The sequence below is a fragment of the Microcaecilia unicolor genome, chromosome 4, assembly GCF_901765095.1.
Source record: "Microcaecilia unicolor chromosome 4, aMicUni1.1, whole genome shotgun sequence".
Taxonomy (NCBI): Eukaryota; Metazoa; Chordata; class Amphibia; order Gymnophiona; family Siphonopidae; genus Microcaecilia; species Microcaecilia unicolor.
This window is the reverse complement of record NC_044034.1, coordinates 81,363,599-81,384,758: the sequence shown is the minus strand read 5'-3', so window position 1 is coordinate 81,384,758 and position 21,160 is coordinate 81,363,599. Positions and strand designations below refer to the sequence as shown.

General features: G+C 47.0%; 1 protein-coding gene across 1 annotated transcript in view; it reads right to left on the bottom strand.

The window, feature by feature from the left end:
* Positions 1 to 21,160, bottom strand: part of NBEA (neurobeachin) — a 1,994,973-nt gene that overhangs the window by 881,873 nt on the left and 1,091,940 nt on the right. The window contains 1 exon segment of the mRNA XM_030200381.1: positions 10,942 to 11,069. Within this exon segment, the coding sequence (XP_030056241.1) occupies positions 10,942 to 11,069 (128 nt within the window).

The window sequence follows — 21,160 nt, the reverse complement described above, 5'->3', positions numbered from 1 at the left end:
ATAGCCGGGGGGGAGGGGGGGGCAATGCATTACTCTCTCCAGGAAAAAAATTTAAATGATCCCAGGTTCCAATCTAATTCACGTTTAATGTGGGATAAAATGCTATAAATAAGTAAATAAATATAAACTTTTAATGTTGAGCACCTGATTCTCAAAGTGAACATATTCCAAACACTAAAATGAAAATAAAATGATTTTTTTTTTCTACCTTTGTTGTCTGGTGACTGTTTTTCTGATCATGCTGGCCCAGTATCCGATTCTGCTGCTATCTGTCCTCTTAACTCCATTTCCAGGGCTTCCTTTCCATTTATTTCTTTCCTCCTTTCTTCTTCATTTCTGGTCCTCAGCTTCTGCCTATTTTCTTCATCCATGTGCAGTTTTTCTCCTCTCTTCCTTTTCCCTCATCTCATCTCCTTCCTCACTCTTCTCTCCCCTCCATCCATGTCCAGCATTTCTTCTCTCTCCCCTCCTCTCCCCTGCCCTGCATGCACCCATACCCAGCGACCCTCCTCTGCCCTGCATGCACCCATGTCCAGCAATGACCCTTCTCTCCCCTGCATGCACCCATGTCCAGCAGTGACCCTCCTCTCCCCTGTCCTGCATGCATCCAGATGTCCAACAGTGACCCTTCTCTCCCCTGCATGCACCCATGTCCAGCAGTGACCCTCCTTTCCCCTGCCCTGCATGCACCCATACCCAGCGACCCTCCTCTGCCCTGCATGCACCCAGATGTCCAGCAGTAACCCTTCTCTCCCCTGCATGCACCCATGTGCAGCAGTGACCCTCCTTTCCCCTGCCCTGCATGCACCTATGTCCAGCAGTGACCCTCCACTCCCCTGCCCTGCATGCACTCATACCCAGCGACCCTCCTCTGCCCTGCATGCACCCAGATGTCCAGCAGTGACCCTCCTCTCCCCTGCATGCACCCAAGTCCAACAGTGACCCTCCTTTCCCCTGCCCTGCATGCACCCATGTCCAGCAGTGTACCCTCCTCTCCCCTGCCCTGCATGCACCCATACCCAGGAACCCCCTCCATCCACCCATGCCCAGCAGTGACTCCCTTTTCCCCCCTGCCACCCCCTCCCGAGTTGTTTCGTGAATTCTTCTCCTCCCTCCCACCCTCCCTCCCGATCCGGTCCCTCACTGCCCGCTTCTTTTTTGTATCCTTCGGGGCAGGCAGTCTTGCCTGCCCGCTTCCAGTGCCGACTGTCCTCCCTTGCCAACTCGCGCTTCAAAATGGCCGCCGAGACTTCAGCCGAAGTCTCGGCGGCCATTTTTAAAGGGCGAATCGGCAAGGGAGGACAGTCAGCGCTGGAAGCGGGCAGGCAAGACTGCCTGCCCCGAAGAATTCACGAAACAAGCGGGCGGTGAGGCGGATCCGGAGGGAGGGAGGAGAGCCAGAGCCGGCTCGCTATTTTCAACAACCGGCTCGCAAGCCGGAAGAAAATTTAACAACCGGCTCTTGCGAGCCGGCTCCAGCACACCACTGCTCCTAGTGAACTTAAATAACTCCACTCTGGTATTAAATGCATTACAGGCAGGTGTTGGTATGAAAGAAAGACTTTTGCTAAGGACTTCTATTTCTACCTCAGCAAAATGTCCAAAACCAGAATTAGACGTGTTACTGAAAACGCCCCTCCAAATGTTATAAACTTTTCACACTCATTCTCTGTTCATACCCTGCCTAGTTACGTCCCTTAGCAAAAAATGCTATTAACGTCCAATTTAGCATGTGTGTTTTGGCTAAACTGCATGTTAACAGTAACAGGGCCCCTAAGTTTGAAAATGGACTAACAGGCTTATTTTCAAAAGAGAAGGGCGCTCATCTTTCGACACAAATCGAGAGATGGGCGTCCTTCTCCCAGGGTCGCCAAATCGGCATAATTGAAAGCTGATTTTGGGCATCCTCAACTGCTTTCCGTCACAGGGATGACCAAAGTTGACTGGGGCGAGTCGGAAACATACCGAAGGCGGGACTGGGGCGTGCTTAACAAACGTGCGTCCTCGGCCAATAATGGAAAAAAGAAGGGTGTCCCTGATAAACACTTGGCCGACTTTACTTGGTCCTTTTTTTCTTGCGACCAAGCTTCAAAAAGGTGCCCGAACTGACCAGATGACCACCAGAGGGAATCGGGGATGACCTCCCCTTACTCCCCCAGTGGTCACTAACCCCCTCCCACCCTAAAAAAAAAAAACTTTAAAAATATTTTTTGCCAGTCTCAAATGTCATACCCAGCTCCCTGACTGCAGCATGCAGGTCCCTGGAGCAGTTTTAGTGGGTACTGCAGTGCACTTCAGACAGGTGACCCAGGCCCATACCCCCCCTACCTGTTAAGTTTGTGGAGGAAACAGCGAGCTCTCCAAAACCCACCAGAAACCCACTGTACCCACATCTAGGTGCCCCCCTTCACCCCCTAGGGCTATGGTAGTGTTGTACAGTTGTAGGGAGTGGGTTTGGGGGGGGGGGGTTCAGCACCCAAGGTAAGGGAGCTATGCACCTAGGAGCAATTTATGAAGTTCAATGCAGTGCCCCCTAGGGTGCCCAGTTGCTGTCCTGGCATGTCAGGGGGACCAGTGCACTACGAATGCTGGCTCCTCTCACGACCAAATGGCTTGGATTTGGTCGTTTCTGAAATGGGCGTCCTTGGTTTCCATTATCGCTGAAAAACGGGGACGACCATCTCTAAGGACGACCATCTCTAAGGTCAACCTAAATGCTGAGATTTGGGCGTCCCTGACCGTATTATCGAAACAAAAGATGGACACCCATCTTGTTTTGATAATACGGGTTTCCCCGCCCCTTCGCTGGGACGTCCTGCGAGGACGTCCTCAGCAAAACTTGGGTGCCCCATTCGATTATGTCCCTCTAAGTAGAACAAGGGGTTCTGAGAAATGAGCTCCTCAAAATACTGTTCAATTTATTTCTATGCCAAAAAGAGTTTCAGCTTCTGTAGCACAGAGACTTAAGAGTGAAATGTAGCAGTAGAGGGCAGGGCAAGTCTGTTTAAAAAACGGAACTCCTTACTCTTCCAAACTAACCCACTCCACAAAACTTACCCTTCTCACAACTGTCCCACCATCAAAACTGTCCCCACAGCTGCCACACCATCCCAGAAATTGTCTCATCTCAAAAAACTATCAGCCTGCAATTTCCCCACAACTCTGCAAATTGCCTTATTTCCAAAAATTGCCCCCTGCATCTGCTACACCATCCTGAAAACTGCCCCCACACTGAAAAAATATTCCATGCAATTGCAGCACCATCCTAAAGTGCCCCACAACATAAAACTGCTACCTCAAACTGTCCCATTACAAAAACCTACTTCCAAACTGGCCTGCCAACCTGTAAACTGCTCCACCCCTATAACTATGTTATCTGCAACTGACATAGCACCTCACAAACTGACCCAGACCTGTAAATTAAGATGATGATGCACAAGGATGTTAATGTTGAAACAGTGAATAATACATACCTGTAGCAGGTGTTCTCCGAGGACAGCAGGCTGATTGTTCTCACGACTGGGTGACGTCCGCGGCAGCCCCCACCAACCGGAAAGAAGCTTCGCTGGACGGTCGGCACGCAGGGCACGCCCACCGCGCATGCGCGGCCGTCTTCCCGCCCGTGCGCGACCGCTCCCGCCAGTTGAATGACTAGCAAAAGATGAAACACACAACTCCAAAGGGGAGGAGGGAGGGTAGGTGAGAACAATCAGCCTGCTGTCCTCGGAGAACTCCTGCTACAGGTATGTATCATTCACTTTCTCCGAGGACAAGCAGGCTGCTTGTTCTCACGACTGGGGTATCCCTAGCTCTCAGGCTCACTCAAAACAAGAACCCAGGTCAATTGAACCTCGCAACGGCGAGGGTATAACAGAAAATTGACCTACGAAGAACAACTAACTGAGAGTGCAGCCTGACCAGAATAAATTCGGGTCCTGGAGGGTGGAGTTGGATTTACACCCCAAACAGATTCTGCAGCACCGACTGCCCGAACCGACTGTCGCGTCGGGTATCCTGCTGGAGGCAGTAATGTGATGTGAATGTGTGGACAGATGACCACGTCGCAGCCTTGCAAATCTCTTCAATAGTGGCTGATTTCAAGTGGGCCACCGACGCTGCCATGGCTCTAACACTATGAGCCGTGACATGACCCTCAAGAGCCAACCCAGCCTGGGCGTAAGTGAAGGAAATGCAATCTGCTAGCCAATTGGAGATGGTGCGTTTCCCGACAGCGACCCCTAGCCTGTTAGGGTCAAAAGAAATAAACAATTGGGCGGACTGTCTGTGGGGCTGTGTCCGCTCCAAGTAGAAGGCCAATGCTCTCTTGCAGTCCAATGTGTGCAACTGACGTTCAGCAGGGCGGGTATGCGGCCTGGGGAAGAATGTTGGCAAGACAATTGACTGGTTAAGATGGAACTCCGACACCACCTTCGGCAGGAACTTTGGGTGGGTGCGGAGCACTACTCTGTTATGATGAAATTTGGTATATGGAGCGTGAGCTACTAGGGCTTGAAGCTCACTGACCCTACGAGCTGAAGTAACTGCCACCAAGAAAATGACCTTCCAGGTCAAGTACTTCAGATGGCAGGTATTCAGTGGCTCAAAAGGAGGTTTCATCAGCTGGGTGAGGACGACATTGAGATCCCATGACACTGTGGGAGGCTTGATAGGGGGCTTTGACAAGAGCAAGCCTCTCATGAATCGAACTACTAAGGGCTCTCCAGAGATGGCTTTACCTTCCACACGATAATGGTAAGCACTAATCGCACTAAGGTGATTCCTTACTGAGTTGGTCTTGAGACCAGACTCTGATAAGTGCAGAAGGTATTCAAGCAGGTTCTGTGCAGGACAAGAATGAGGTTCTAGGGCCTTGCTCTCACACCAAACGACAAACCTCCTCCACTTAAAAAAGTAACTCTTTTTAGTGGAATCCTTCCTAGAGGCAAGCAAGACACGGGAGACACCCTCAGACAGACCCAACGCAGCGAAGTCTACGCCCTCAACATCCAGGCCGTGAGAGCCAGGGATTGAAGGTTGGGGTGCAGCAACGCTCCGTCGTTCTGCGAGATGAGAGTCGGAAAACATTCCAATCTCCACGGTTCTTCTGAGGACAACTCCAGAAGAAGAGGAAACCAGATCTGACGAGGCCAAAAGGGCGCGATCAGAATCATGGTGCCGCGGTCTTGCTTGAGCTTCAGTAAGGTCTTCCCCACCAAAGGTATGGGAGGATAAGCATACAGGAGGCCGGTCCCCCAATGAAGGAGAAAGGCATCTGACGCTAGCCTGCCGTGTGTCTGAAGTCTGGAACAGAACAGAGGCAGCTTGTGGTTGGTCCGAGAGGCGAAAAGGTCCACCGAGGGGGTGCCCCACTCTCGGAAGATCTTGCGTACCACTCTGGAATGGAGCGACCACTCGTGCGGTTGCATGACTCTGCTCAGTCTGTCGGCCAGACTGTTGTTTACGCCTGCCAGGTACGTGGCTTGGAGAAGCATGCCGAACCGGCACGCCCAACGCCACATCCCGACGGCTTCCTGACACAGGGGGCGAGATCCGGTGCCCCCCTGCTTGTTGACGTAATACATTGCAACCTGATTGTCTGTCCGAATTTGGATAATTTGGCAGGACAGCCGATCTCTGAAAGCCTTCAGCGCGTTCCAGATCGCCCGGAGCTCCAGGAGGTTGATCTGCAGATCCTTTTCCTGGAGGGACCACAGACCCTGGGTGTGAAGCCCATCGACATGAGCTCCCCAACCCTTCGTGGGCTGCGGAATTTGGAATGGATGTCCCAGAGTCAAATTGGTCCGGATGGTCCACCAGAGCAGTGAAGTGCGGCAACTGGTGGAGAGGCGGATGACATCTTCTAGATTCCCGGTGGCTTGGAACCACTGGGAAGCTAGGGTCCATTGAGCAGATCTCATGTGAAGACGAGCCATGGGAGTCACATGAACTGTGGAGGCCATATGACCCAGAAGTCTCAACATCTGCCGAGCTGTGACCTGCTGAGGCGCTCTGGCCTGCGAAGCGAGAGACAGGAGGTTGTTGGCCCTCGCTTCGGGAAGGAAGGCCTGAGCCGTCTGGCCATTCAGCAGAGCTCCTATGAATTCCAGAGACTGGGTTGGCTGGAGATGGGACTTTGGGTAATTTATCACAAACCCCAGCAGCTCCAGGAGTTGAATAGTGCACTGCATGGACCGGAGGGCTCCCGCCTCCGAGGTGTTCTTGACCAGCCAATCGTCGAGATATGGGAACACGTGCACTCCCAGCCTGCGTAGGTACGCCGCCACCACCACGAGGCACTTTGTAAACACTCGTGGGGCGGAGGCGAGCCCAAAGGGCAGCACACAATACTGAAAGTGCCGTGCGCCCAGGCGGAATCTGAGATACTGTCTGTGAGCTGGCAGTATCGGGATGTGAGTATATGCATCCTTTAAATCCAGGGAACATAGCCAATCGTTTTTCTGAATCATTGGCAGAAGGGTGCCCAAGGAAAACATCCTGAACTTTTCTTTGACCAGGAATTTGTTCAGGCCTCTCAGGTCTAGGATGGGACGCATCCCCCCTGTTTTCTTTTCCACAAGGAAGTACCTGGAATAGAATCCCTGCCCTTCCTGCCCGGGTGGTACGGGCTCGACCGCATTGGCGCTGAGAAGGGCGGAGAGTTCCTCTGCAAGTACCTGCTTGTGATGGGAGCTGAAGGATTGAGCTCCCGGAGGACAATTTGGAGGCCAAATTCAGGGTGTATCCGCACCGCACTATTTGGAGAACCCACTGGTCGGAGGTTATGAGAGGCCACCTTTGGTGAAAAAATTTTAATCTCCCCCCGACCGGCAGATCGTCCGGTACGGACACTTTGAGGGCGGCTATGTTCCCGTGGATCCAGTCAAAAGCCCGTCCCTGGCTTTTGCTGTGGAGGCGCAGGGGGCTGCTTAGGCGCACGCTGTTGACGGGAACGAGCGCGCTGGGGCTGTCCCTGTGCCTGACGAGGCCTTCGGGCCGGCTGGTTGTACCTACGCTTTGCAAAAGAATAGGGTGCAGCCTGCCGGGCCCGGGAAAAACGTCCACCTGTGGAGGTGGATGCTGAAGGCGCCCGGTGGGAGAGTTTGTCGAGGGCGGTTTCCCGCTGGTGCAGTTGGTCCACCATCTGCTCGACCTTCTCACCGAAAATGTTATCCCCCCGGCAAGGGACGTCGGCCAGTCTCTGCTGGGTGCGGTTGTCCAGGTCAGAGGCACGCAGCCATGAGAGCCTGCGCATCACTATACCTTGGGCCGCAGCACGAGATGCCACGTCACAGGTGTCATAGATACCCCTGGACAGGAACTTTCTGCACGCCTTCAGCTGCCTGACCACCTCCTGATAAGGCCTGGACTGCTCCGGCGGGAGCTTCTCGACCAGGTCCGCCAGTTGTTGCACATAGGTCCGCATGTGAATGCTCATATAGAGCAGGTATGACTGGATGCGGGTCACGAGCATGGAGGATTGGTAGGCCTTCCTCCCAAACGAGTCCAGAGTGCGAGACTCCCGCCCCGGGGGCGCCGAGGCGGTATCCCTCGAACTCCGTGCCCTCTTGAGGGCAGAATCCACGACCGCCGAGTCATGGGGCAATTGGGGCCGCATTAACTCTGGGTCGGAGTGGATCCTGTATTGGGACTCTGCTTTCTTGGGAATGGTGGGGTTAGTTAACGGTCGCACCCAGTTCCGAAGCAGTGTCTCTTTGAGGACATTGTGCAGCGGCACCGTGGAGGACTCTCTAGGTGGTGATGGATAGTCGAGGACCTCGAGCATCTCGGCCCTCGGCTCTTCCACAAAGACCACGGGGAAGGGAATGCTAATAGACATATCCCGCACAAAGGAGGCAAAGGAGAGACTCTCGGGAGGTGAGAGCTTCCTCTCCGGTGAAGGCGTGGGGTCCGAGGGAAGGCCCGTAGACTCCTCTGAGGAGAAATATCTAGGGTCCTCCTCTTCCCCCCACGAGTCCTCATCCTCGGTATCGGACATAAGCTCATGTAGCTGAGTCCTGAACCGGGCCCGGCTCGACGTCGAGGCACCAGGGTCTCGGTGTCGTCGAGCGGTGGACTCCCGCGCCGGCGGGGACGGAGCTCCCTCCATCGATGTCGACGGGGACTCCACCTGCGTGGCGGTCGAGACCGGCGCCGCAAGCGGCGGCGGTGTCGACGCCCCCGGTGCCGGGCTAGAGCTCGCCGGCGCCACAGACATCGGCGCCGAGGGCGCAAGCACCCCCGGCGCCGGCACAGCCTGGCGCATCAGCCCTTCCAGGATCCCCGGAAGGATGGCTCTGAGGCACTCGTCCAGGCCCGCTGCCGGGAAAGGCGGTGGGGCCGGTAGGGGTGTCGGCGTCAGAAGCTGATGGGGGCCAGGAGACGGCACCGAGGTGCCGGAACCCCGACGCGTCGGTACCTCCACAACCGACGGGGACCTCTCCTCTCGACGAGTACGCTTCGGCGTCTCCTCCTCTCCGATATCCGGATGCACCGAGAGCGACCGGTGACGACGCTTCTTATCCTTCTTGCGAAGCCCGTCACCGGCGCCGGAAGGCATGGAGGAGGAGGAGGAGGAGGTCGATCCCCCTCGGTCTCGAGGTACCGGGTCAGACAGGGTTCGGTCCCGTGGCCCACGAGCTGAGGGAGTGACCGGGCCGACTGCCCACGCGGCCTCTCACCTCCACTCTCACCGGAGGACCGGCGGGCCGACGGGACCTGTTCTCCTGGGGTCGATGCCATCGGTGCCGATGTCTCGGGCATCGATACCGGTACCGAAGGACCGGGCGTCGGTACCGATGCCGTCGAGGTCGACGTCGAGGGGCCGGCGCAAGTTCCAAAAAGACGGTCCCGCAGAACTTGCCTCGCAACCTGAGTCCGTTTCCGGAGACCGAGACACAGGGAACACGACTTGATATTGTGCTCCGGCCCGAGGCACTGGAGGCACCAAGCGTGGGTGTCGGTCTGCGAGATCGGCCGGCCGCAGCGACCACACTTTTTAAATCCACTCGGGACCTTCGAGGACATCGACGGAAAAAATCGCGTCGGCGAAGTCAAAGTCGTCAATGGTGGCTGGAATCACACCTCGAAAAAAGAAACGACCGAGCGGCCACTAGGCCGCAATGTGGCGTCCCCGCTGGAAGCGAGGGAAAAGGGGAGCGCGTGCTCCACACGCTCAGGTTTTTTTTTTTTTTGAAAAGGAAACCGGCGATAACCCAAAAACAAGAGAGAAAAAGAAAAGCGACGATCCGCGTAAACGCGATCGAAATTCCGGCGGCTGAAACAGAGAGAGCGGCAAAGCACAACTCTCTCCAGACGCGGAAAAAAAGGAACTGGCGGGAGCGGTCGCGCACGGGCAGGAAGACGGCCGCGCATGCGCGGTGGGCGTGCCCTGCGTGCCGACCGTCCCGCGAAGCTTCTTTCCGGTTGGTGGGGGCTGCCGCGGACGTCACCCAGTCGTGAGAACAAGCAGCCTGCTTGTCCTCGGAGAATCTGTAATACCCTTGTGGTAAACCCTTATCAAACTCAAAGAGCATATGAAGATTTTCAGAAAGAGGCTGTGAAATAGTCAGATATAAATCATCCATAATTGGAGAGCCTGGAGGCTGGTCCACTGGTCATTGTACAGGAGAGGGCTAAGGCCAAATTTCAGAGAATGAGGAGTCTTGACATATCTGTCCTAGTGGAAGAAAATTAGACTCTGTGTTGAATCAATGTGCAGCCAATCTGCGCTGATGGTATATAGGGACAACTGTGCGGACAGAGGTCAGATTACATCATCAGTGTCACTGCACTATCATAATTAGGGCTACCACATGGCTCCAGAAAAAGGACAGATTGAGCCAGTTTGGGTTTTACTTCAATGGAAGCACAACCTGGACTGGATCAATGTGTCCTCCTTTTTCTGGAGCCATATGGTAACCCTAGTCCAAATGAAACAGCAGCAGAACTAGTTGAATAGGTATTCTCTTACAAAACACTTTTTAGAAGATCCAGTGCAGATGAGAAGACATTCATCTTGCACTTTTTAAAAGGTCAGAAAGGATGCAGTCACCTCAATCCTGTGAGTGCATTCTGACTGTACTTATAAAGTGGCAACCTCCAAGAACCTCCTCAGCTCCTGAGCTGATTCCCAGTACTGCTCATTTGGGACTGGACATTTGAAACCACTATAAAGGAAAGTGGATGAAACTTTGCTCAAATGGGAGATGCTTGAGTGGGTAGAGTCAGCTGATCTCTGACCAAAGAAAGTCTCTCACTAGCCTCATTTTCACCTTACCCTTAGCTTACAGAGAGACAAAAGACCACAGAGAGACAGAAGACCACAGAGCAGTCAGCATAGTTGTGGTTACAGCTGAAGCAAATTTAAAATTTGGAGTAGATATCAAATTTCACAATGCTTCTACCACACTACATGCAGGGCAGATTCCCAACTCCAGTAGGAGCATGACACAGAAGCTAAAATTATAAACTAAAACAATAAATAGTTTCTTATTCTGAAATAATAGAAAAGTAACAGAGAACACAGAGAGGTTAAAACCTCTTGACAATTATCAAGAGAGTACCATTTTCACATCTGTTCAGCAGAGCAGAAAAAAACTGAGTTAACACAGGGCTGTGTATACTAAAAATTCTGCACTTGGTTCTGAGCTCCAGGAGCTGCTCTACTTTTACAGTGTGCAACATCATTAACCTTTAGTGTGCCTGACTCAATCCTAATTATCAACAGAAAATAGAACGTACTGTCTTGGGAAAATTTTTGATAAACTTGATTGGGTATAGCATACCCTATATAAATACACAAATACTATCAATATTCATAGCGTACTTGAGATATTTCTATTATTAAATAAGATATACCGGTATCATTATGTAGTTTACAGTTATTGTTTAAATTATTCAATCAAATAGTATACTATAGTATGAAAAACAAAGCAGGCATACCTTCAATCAAAAGTTCTTGTCCATGACTACCAAGGAGTGTACGAGATAGGAAAGGAGCAAAGTCTACAAAGATTTCACGTAATAAAGGAGCAACTTTTTCTAAAGCTCTTTCCAGTTTTGCAGTGATACTGTTAAAAACAAAAAGGTAGAAAGCCTAAGTAATCACAATACAAATCAAAAATAGGAATGCACAATTGCATATTGACAAACTATTTCTATTTCCAAAATAATGTTCGTAATCTAATTAATTAGTATGAAGGGAATACTAAAAGTCAGTAAAAAAAGAAAAGTAATATAGAATTCAGAGATCTGAGAGGCCTATATGTAAAGCAGTGGTTCCCAAACATTTATTTTTATTTATTTTTTTATTTTTGTTACATTTGTACCCTTCGCTTTCCCACTCATGGCAGGCTCAATGCAGCAGGCAATGGAGGGTTAAGTGACTTGCCCAGAGTCACAAGGAGCTGCCTGTGCCGGGAATCGAACTCAGTTCCTCAGTTCCCCAGGACCAAAGTCCACCACCCTAACCACTAGGCCACTCCTCCACTAGGCACCCCAGCCGTCAGGTTTTCAGCATATCCACAGTGAATATTCATGAGAGAAATCTGCATGCACTGCCTTCAATGCATGCAAATCTCTCTCATGAATATTCATTGTGGATATCCTGAAAACCTGACTGGAGAAGTGCCTCCAGGGCCAGGTTTGGGAACCACTGATGTAAAGTATCTAGGATATTGAATTGTTACTATATTCAATAAAACTACAAAAGTAGACAATCTGTCCACTATAAAAGGTCAAAAGGATTTCAAGTAATATAAAAGATATTTAAATTAAAAAAAATATATATATATCATTTCTCTATCCCACAAATTCTACATATGGTGCAGTAACTTGCGTGTGCTAACTTGGCCACATGGTCAAATTGTGCACATAACTTAACACACCAATCAGCAACAATAATTGGTACTTAACCAATTAGCAGCACTAATTGGTTTTAATTAGAATTAATGCACATAACTTTCTAGGTATATTCTATAATGCAATACACGTAAAAGGGTGTGTGGCCACGGCCGGGTTGTGGACATTTCAAAAAAACTATGTGCTGTAGGAATATTTTCCTGCTGTTTCACCTTTGCTGGCTAGGCCTGAACCATTTTTTTGCTGATCTAATATGGATTCTGCAGCCTGAGGCCTGAATACCAGCTTTCCTCAAGGAAAAATACTTCTTGGCATAGCTGTACTCTGGCTTTATCCAAGAACACATTGTTTACTTCAATCTAGCCTCCAATATCTCCTGTGAGGTGCGGAGAAGCAGTTTTCACAGAGAGAGTCTCCGGTACATTTTGTGAACCATGGAAGGGAGTTTGTTACCATTAGGCTTGTGTCTGATAAGAGATTCTTGCTGTAAGCTCAAAAGGCCTCATTGTTATAACCGTGAATAATCTGTTGCAGGGCCGTGCCAACACAGTAAGCGCGGTAAGCGCCGCAGGGGGGCGCCCTGCCATCGAGCTGTATTTAAAAAAAAAAAAAAAACCTTACTCCTCCACTCCATCCCTGATTCCCCAGCGCTTTAAATTTACCTTGCTCCGCCTCCGTCTGCGCAGCGTCAGTGAAAGCGCTGCCTGTCTTGACGTCTCTCCACCAGCCTTCCCTTCGTTTGTTTGTTCCCTCTGTTTCCCGCCCTCAAGGAAATGATGTCAGAAGAAGGCGGGACACAGAGGGAACGAACGAGTGAAGGGAAGGCTGGTGGAGAGACATCAGACAGGCAGCGCTTTCACCCACGCTGCGCAGACGTCGGGGCTGGAGGCGGAGAGAGGTAAATTTAAAGCGCCGGGGAATCGGGGATGGAGCGGAGGAGGTTCAGGCCAAACCCAGCCATTTCCTCCATCGCGCCCCAGACGGCAGCTTGGGGGAGCAGCGCTCAGCTCTTTGGCACCGCCCAGCTCTTCACGTGCCTTGGAGCTAGGCAGGTCCGGGGGGGGGGGGGGGGGCGCACGCCAACTGATGGTCTTCAGGGGGGCGCCAGAGACCCTAGGCACGGCCCTGATCTGCTGGAAAGAGATACATGGTTGGTGATTGGTCAGTGTGTGTCACCTGACCCAGAGGAATGGCAATGCTAGGCATGAGAGAAAAAAAAAAGAGCAGAGAGAGGAGATGATGTCATGGTGCATAGTTTTCTCTCTGAGGAGATTGAGCTTATTTTTCCTAAATACCTGTGAACTCTGATTCCTTGTGCTGAGGGTTGACAAGATCAAGTTCAGCCATAGCCCGGTGGCTCCCCCAGAAACTGAGTAACCAGCTGCACAGTATACAGACTTTGGACTAAACGCCTGATCTACAGGGGCTTGAAATAAATCTGCTGGAGCCTGAAAAGAAAGAGCCGATTCATCACCCCCTTGGACTTTGAACCTACGGGACCTCAAGGCTAAGATTCAGGATTTTTCTTCTTATGGCTCAGGGTTTAGTTAGCTCTGGTCTGATTGGTTACAACAGGACCTGTAGTTAGCAGCATAATTCTGCTGCTGTCGGTAATCTTTTCTCAGGATATTATAGTTGTATAATTAATATATATAAAATAATCAGTATGTATTTGGTAGTGTACATAGTTTTGTAACTGGCTTTGCATTTTGCCATATTGTTATTTTAATATCCATAATAAATAATATATCTCCATTGTCCATTTTGGACTTACAGTGGTGGAAATAAGTATTTGATCCCTTGCTGATTTTGTAAGTTTGCCCACTGACAAAGACATGAGCAGCCCATAATTGAAGGGTAGGTTATTGGTAACAGTGAGAGATAGCACATCACAAATTAAATCCGGAAAATCACATTGTGGAAAGTATATGAATTTATTTGCATTCTGCAGAGGGAAATAAGTATTTGATCCCCCACCAACCAGTAAGAGATCTGGCCCCTACAGACCAGGTAGATGCTCCAAATCAACTCGTTACCTGCATGACAGACAGCTGTCGGCAATGGTCACCTGTATGAAAGACACCTGTCCACAGACTCAGTGAATCAGTCAGACTCTAACCTCTACAAAATGGCCAAGAGCAAGGAGCTGTCTAAGGATGTCAGGGACAAGATCATACACCTGCACAAGGCTGGAATGGGCTACAAAACCATCAGTAAGACGCTGGGCGAGAAGGAGACAACTGTTGGTGCCATAGTAAGAAAATGGAAGAAGTACAAAATGACTGTCAATCGACAAAGATCTGGGGCTCCACGCAAAATCTCACCTCGTGGGGTATCCTTGATCATGAGGAAGGTTAGAAATCAGCCTACAACTACAAGGGGGGAACTTGTCAATGATCTCAAGGCAGCTGGGACCACTGTCACCACGAAAACCATTGGTAACACATTACGACATAACGGATTGCAATCCTGCAGTGCCCGCAAGGTCCCCCTGCTCCGGAAGGCACATGTGACGGCCCGTCTGAAGTTTGCCAGTGAACACCTGGATGATGCCGAGAGTGATTGGGAGAAGGTGCTGTGGTCAGATGAGACAAAAATTGAGCTCTTTGGCATGAACTCAACTCGCCGTGTTTGGAGGAAGAGAAATGCTGCCTATGACCCAAAGAACACCGTCCCCACTGTCAAGCATGGAGGTGGAAATGTTATGTTTTGGGGGTGTTTCTCTGCTAAGGGCACAGGACTACTTCACCGCATCAATGGGAGAATGGATGGGGCCATGTACCGTACAATTCTGAGTGACAACCTCCTTCCCTCCGCCAGGGCCTTAAAAATGGGTCGTGGCTGGGTCTTCCAGCACGACAATGACCCAAAACATACAGCCAAGGCAACAAAGGAGTGGCTCAGGAAGAAGCACATTAGGGTCATGGAGTGGCCTAGCCAGTCACCAGACCTTAATCCCATTGAAAACTTATGGAGGGAGCTGAAGCTGCGAGTTGCCAAGCGACAGCCCAGAACTCTTAATGATTTAGAGATGATCTGCAAAGAGGAGTGGACCAAAATTCCTCCTGACATGTGTGCAAACCTCATCATCAACTACAGAAGACGTCTGACCGCTGTGCTTGCCAACAAGGGTTTTGCCACCAAGTATTAGGTCTTGTTTGCCAGAGGGATTAAATACTTATTTCCCTCTGCAGAATGCAAATAAATTCATATACTTTCCACAATGTGATTTTCCGGATTTAATTTGTGATGTGCTATCTCTCACTGTTACCAATAACCTACCCTTCAATTATGGGCTGCTCATGTCTTTGTCAGTGGGCAAACTTACAAAATCAGCAAGGGATCAAATACTTATTTCCACCACTGTATTCCTTTTATTGGTGTACAGCCTGACAAGAACCTCAGGGCCACATTTAGGTACTGATCATCCCCTTGCACCAAACAAGTCCCAAGTAATTGCTGAATAAGTAATTTTCTGTCACCTTACAGTGCACTATTATAGAATACACATGATCTGTGCCCAACTTAGGTGCAGGTATTTAGGCCTGGTTTTAGGTGGCCTAAATGGGTACGTCTAAATTTTAGTCAGAAGAACAATCCGTAAGTGTATACTATAAATTACATGTAAATGTAGGTGTAGTTTATAGAATCACTAGTAAAAAAGCCCCGTTTCTGATGCAAATGAAACGGGGGCTAGCAATGTTTTCTTCTGTGTGCATGTGGGAGTGTGTGTGTCCCTGCCCTCTGGCCTCTCTCCCCTCCCCCCCTCTGAGTCCTTCACTGTTACAGAGCCAGCGATTTGATTTCGTGCTCTGCTGTTTTCCTTCACTGACTGTGTTACAGAGAGGGCGGGGCAGACACTCATAGGGAAACCGGATATCTCGCCCCCTTCACACTTCCGGCTGGAGGCTTCATAGAACGTTGGTTTTGCCTTTTATATAGAGAGATGCTAACTGTGTGGTCTTACAGCGCCAATTTTTAAGGCACCATATATAGAATTCCCCCCTTATACATTACAACATATCTTATATTCTATTGTTAGCCTTCCATTCTACGCAGATTACAGCAAAAAGAAGCTGAACATTATCCAGGAAGTTAAAAAGGAGAAAATTATGGTCAGAAATCAAACAGTAACCAGGAAGTTACAATAAAAAGAGTTATCTTCAGAGAGCCTATAGATAATTATATAAAACTGTAAAATAATAACAATAAACAATAAAAGAGGCTTTTTTAAGTATCATTCTTTCAAATTCAGAACTAATTTCCTGAAAAAGTGTGTTTTAAGATTAATTATAAAATGCAAATTGTTTCAGCTGATAATAATAAGTCAAGAAAAGCTATATCTAATCTTGAGCTTGAAATGAAAATAGATGATCAACCAACCTAAACATCTTTCTATTTTTCAGTGAAAGATATAAAAATAGATTAGAATTCCTGATTAGTCTAGATGGAACCTCGATTATAAAATTGACAGATACGTATGGTGGTGCAAATCCACACAGTTTTGTAAATTAGAAAAATCTGACAATAACTCTTGCATGTATTGGTAAACAATGGATCTGTAGGTAGTAGGAGGAGTGGCCTAGTGGTTAGGGTGGTGGACTTTGGTCCTGGGGAACGGAGTTCAATTCCCACTTCAGACACAGACAGCTCCTTGAGACTCTGGGCAAGTCACTTAACCCTCCACTGTCCCAGGTACAAATAAGTACCTGTATACAATATGTAAGCCACATTGAGCCTGCCATGAGTGGGAAACCGCGGGGTACAAATGTAACCAAAAAAACTATCTCCATTCTTTAAAAAAATAAATCAGATGTAAAACAGTGTTTTGTATTGTCTGAAGCTTTTTAAATATTTACTTAAAATAGTCCAGATAAATGATGTTGCAATAATCTAAAAGACTCAGAACAACGGACTGGACTAATAACTGAAAATGTTCTTGATCAAAGTATTTATGCACCCGTTGAAGATTCTGTATGAGAAAAAAAGCCTTCTGGGTCAGAATGTTAATCTAGAATCCAGGAGTACGCCCAGAATAGTTGAAGAAAGAATTATTTATCTGATTTATTTATTTATTTATTATTTATTTATGGGTTACTTATATCCCACATTTTCCCACTCATGCAGGCGCAATGTGGCTTACAGAGAATTAAATAAGAGTACAAAGTTAAAAGCTTAGGCAAGCATAAAAGAAGCAAATTACATCATGTTCTTCTTCTTTCAAAGAACTGCTAATATAAGGTGTTTTTTCTGCATTGTTTCAATTAGTGCAGTTCCATCCAATTTTGCAAACTATCCATCACATCCTGTAATAAACTAGAGTGTAAAGCCACAGAGGTGTCAATAGGAATTAACACTGTTTTGTCACCCGCGTAACTGTAAAAATTAAGCTCCTGTTTTTTCAAATAATTGTCTCTCTCAACGTAATCCTTAAGGACCACTCAACTGGTCTGGTTTTAAGGGCATCTGCAATGAAAATACATGAGATATATTTGCATGCACATGCTTCATTAAATGTAAATATCTTCATCTACAAGCTGCACAGTTCTTCAGAAGTGGGATAAGAAATTACAGAGTACTTTTACTAAGCAGTGCTAAAAAGTGGCCTGCACTAGCCTCAATGCGGGTCTTTCTGCACAGTAAGGTCACTTTTACCATTGCCGGCAAATGGCCAATTACATTTTTGCAGTAATGGCCACAACCTAATTTTCCTATTAGCACATGAGAACTTACCGAAACCTATTTTGTAGGCAGTAAGGGCTCACGCACTAATCCTGTGCTAATCAGCACGTGGCAATACCCACACACTAACAGATAAGCATAGGCAATGCTCAGTCTCAGCCCCCAGAGCTAAAAAAATAATAAATGTTCATTTTTAGCATGTTAATACCATGCACAAAGGCAAAACTTACCATGGGATGCCAGAGTGCACCCTGCCCCAAGGTAGGCCATTTTAAGGTGCGGTAAAAACGTGTTGGTGCCCCATCATTTTTTCTGTTTTATTTGATCACAACCAGCTTTAATGTATACATCAAGATACTTCTCCAAGGACTCATTTTATATTAAAAAAATTTAAAAACAAACTTAATTCCAACCTCCAACCACTGGACCCCAGGAACAATTAAATCATATTGTAGAAGAGAAACGGTAAGACAAAAGTAGAAAAATAGGGTAAAAGAAAACAAAAACCAAGCCCATTACAACAACACTGAGGGGGTCTTTTACTAAGGCACACACATGTTTTTAGCGCTAAAAATAGGCACGTGCTTTCATCGCTCTCAAATCATTTAACCACCATGTCCAAAGGAGTGGAGGAGTGAGTTAGGAGTGTATGCTGAAACGGAAGTCGATTACAGCTGAACCCATGTCGGCGGTGCCACTCCTAAACCCGTAAGAGCTATCAGCTTGGAGGTTTTGGCTCCCGTGGAGGTTACATTGAATATCATCTGGAAGGCGCGCCAGGATCTAACGGTGGTAGTAAATAATTTTGCTTCAGATATAATCTTATTAGTGAGCCACATGGATAATCTAATCGAATCCTTGAGAATGAAAAATTGATACAGCAAATGAAGTTCTACAGGAATAGGAAACGGTTAAGATTTTGAAAATGTTAATGGACCAGAAAAATCTGAATAAAATGAATATTGTTACAGATGATTAATATCGAGATTGTTGTTTTCCCAAAGTTCCGGATATGACTCCTAAAGTTTTTTTTCCTCTGAAATGATTCCTCTTAGTATATTAATTCAAAAGGACTGAAGCCTGTGAAACTGGGATTACTTTAATCAGTGGGAATTGGATCAGAGATTCAAGTGTTTGTATTGTTAAATAATTTCTGGTTTTAAAAGGGGAAAAAAATGAAATCAGGTGTATTGTTTCCACTAATATTGGACAATAAGTATGTTTCCAACAAAACAAATTGACTATACACCGTTTTGGGTTTGAGGAGGCCAACCAGATGATCAATGTGGAATAATGATTCAGATAAATAATAACTGGGGATAATCAGGTTAATACCACAATTTCTTGGTTTACTGTTGTTTAATTGATCTCCTTGTCTTGTTTCACTCTCCCTATTTATTTTGTGGTCTAAGAGAAAGATTGTATATAATTCATTTATTTAGTTGAGATTGTTTTCTTCTAATATTGTATTAATGTACAGTCATCTCTGTATTACTGTTTGCAAGTGACCCTTGTAAAATGAAAAATTATAAATAAATGATTTTTAAAAAATAGGCACGTGCTAAACGTTAGAGACGCCAATGTATTCCTATGGGTGTCTCTAATGTTTAGCGCATGCCTATTTAAAAAAAAAAAAAGAGATATAGCAGTTTTTAAACTAGGAACAGGGGGGGGAAGGCTGACAGTCGCACAAAAGCGTATGGTTCGGAATAAGGTATCTTGCAAAGGGAAGACAGGGTTTCTTGATAGTGAGGTTGCAAAAGATACTGGAGTAGATTCAATGTCCTTAAATAAAAATATAGTAAAATAGTACTGTCAAGTAATCAACATGATGTGATAAGAAATAACAAGTCTAGCTTGAAGTGTCTATATGCAAATGCTAGGAGCCTAAGACATAAGATGGGAGAATTGATATGTATTGCACTGAATGAAGACACAGACTAATAGGCATCTTTGAAACCTGGTGGAAGGAGGATAACCAGTAGGACACTGTCATACTGGGGTACAAATTATATCTTAGTGATAGGGTGGACTGGATTGGATGGAGGAGTAGCATTGTATATTAACGAGAAGCTTGAATCAAATAGATTCTGCAGGAAACAAAAGACCTCTTGGAATCATTGTGGATTCCATGTGTAAAGGGGAAAAGGACGGTGATAGGGGTGTACTACCGTCCGCCCGACCAGGATGAGCAGACGGACACAGTCATATTAAAGGAAATTACTGAGGCAAATAAATTAGGCAACACAATAATAATGTGCGATTTTAATTACCACAATAGTCCAAAAACAATTCTACAATCAACTTTGAGTGTTCAAGAGTAGATGGAGATCATTTCTATGTAGAGGCCAGAGGACATTATGCTGGTGAGTTAATTGTTCTTGGAGGTGTTGAATAAGCATATTTTCCCCTGAAGAAGCCAGATTGTGGCGAAACAGGGCTTCCCTGTCGGGAATTACAAAGAAAGAGAAAGAGAAGTAAAAGAAAGCAATTCGTGAAGTTTCACAGATGGAAATGGTCACCGTCCAAGATAAGTAATATTGAAGTTTTTGGCTTTTTGATATGAAGCATTGCGTGTCCGCCCTTAATGAGTGTTTACAGGGGTGAGATGGTATTATGAATATGAAAGTAAATGAAGTGGAGTTTTTTTAAAAGACTAATGATTAAGAGGTTCCCTCTCTATTTAAAAGGTGTGTCCTTTACAAAGAGGTGTATCCGGTTTTCACTGAGGTCTTTTTTTTCTCCACTATTTTTTCATTTGATCTCCATCTACTCTTGAACACTCAAAGTTGATTGTAGAATTGTTTTTGGACTATTGTGGATTTGGTATTCTACTTATTCCGATATTATACAGTGATTTTAATTACCCCCATATAGACTGTGTTAATGTAACATCAGGGCACGCTAGGGAGGTAAATGTCCTTGATGAAATAAAGGACAGCTTTATGGAGCAGCTGGTACAGGAGCCGATGAGAGAAGGAAAAATTCTAGACTTAGTCATTTCTGGAGCGCATGATCTGGTATGGGAGGTAGCGGTCCGGGGGCCGCTTGACAACAGTGATCATAACATGAACGCCTTTGAAATTTGCTTTCAAAAAGGTAAACATAGGAAGTCAAATATGTTTGTGTTTAACTTTAAAAAAGGAAGCTATGATAAAATGAGAAAAACGGTAAAAAAAAAACCTTAGAGGAGCGACTGAGAGGATAAGAAACCTACAACAGGCATGGATGCTGTTCAAAAATACCATCCTGGAGGCCCTGGCCAAACATATTCCACGTATCAGAAAAGGAGGGTGGAAAACCAAACGACAGCCGGCGTGGTTAAAAAGTGAGGTAAAGGAGGCTATTGGAGCTAAAAAGGAATCCTTCAGAAAATGGAAGAAGGAACTGAATGAGGAAAATAAGAAGTGACATAAGGAATGTCAAGTCAGATGCAGAGCACTGATAAGAAAGGCTAAAAGGAATTTTGAAAGAAAGATAGCGTTAGAGGCGAAAACTGATAGTAAATTTTTTTTTAGATACATTAAAAGCAGGAAACTGGCAAAAGAATCGGGTGGCCCACTGGATGACCGGGGTGTAAAAAGGGCGATCAAGGAAGACAAAGAAATAGCAGAAAAAC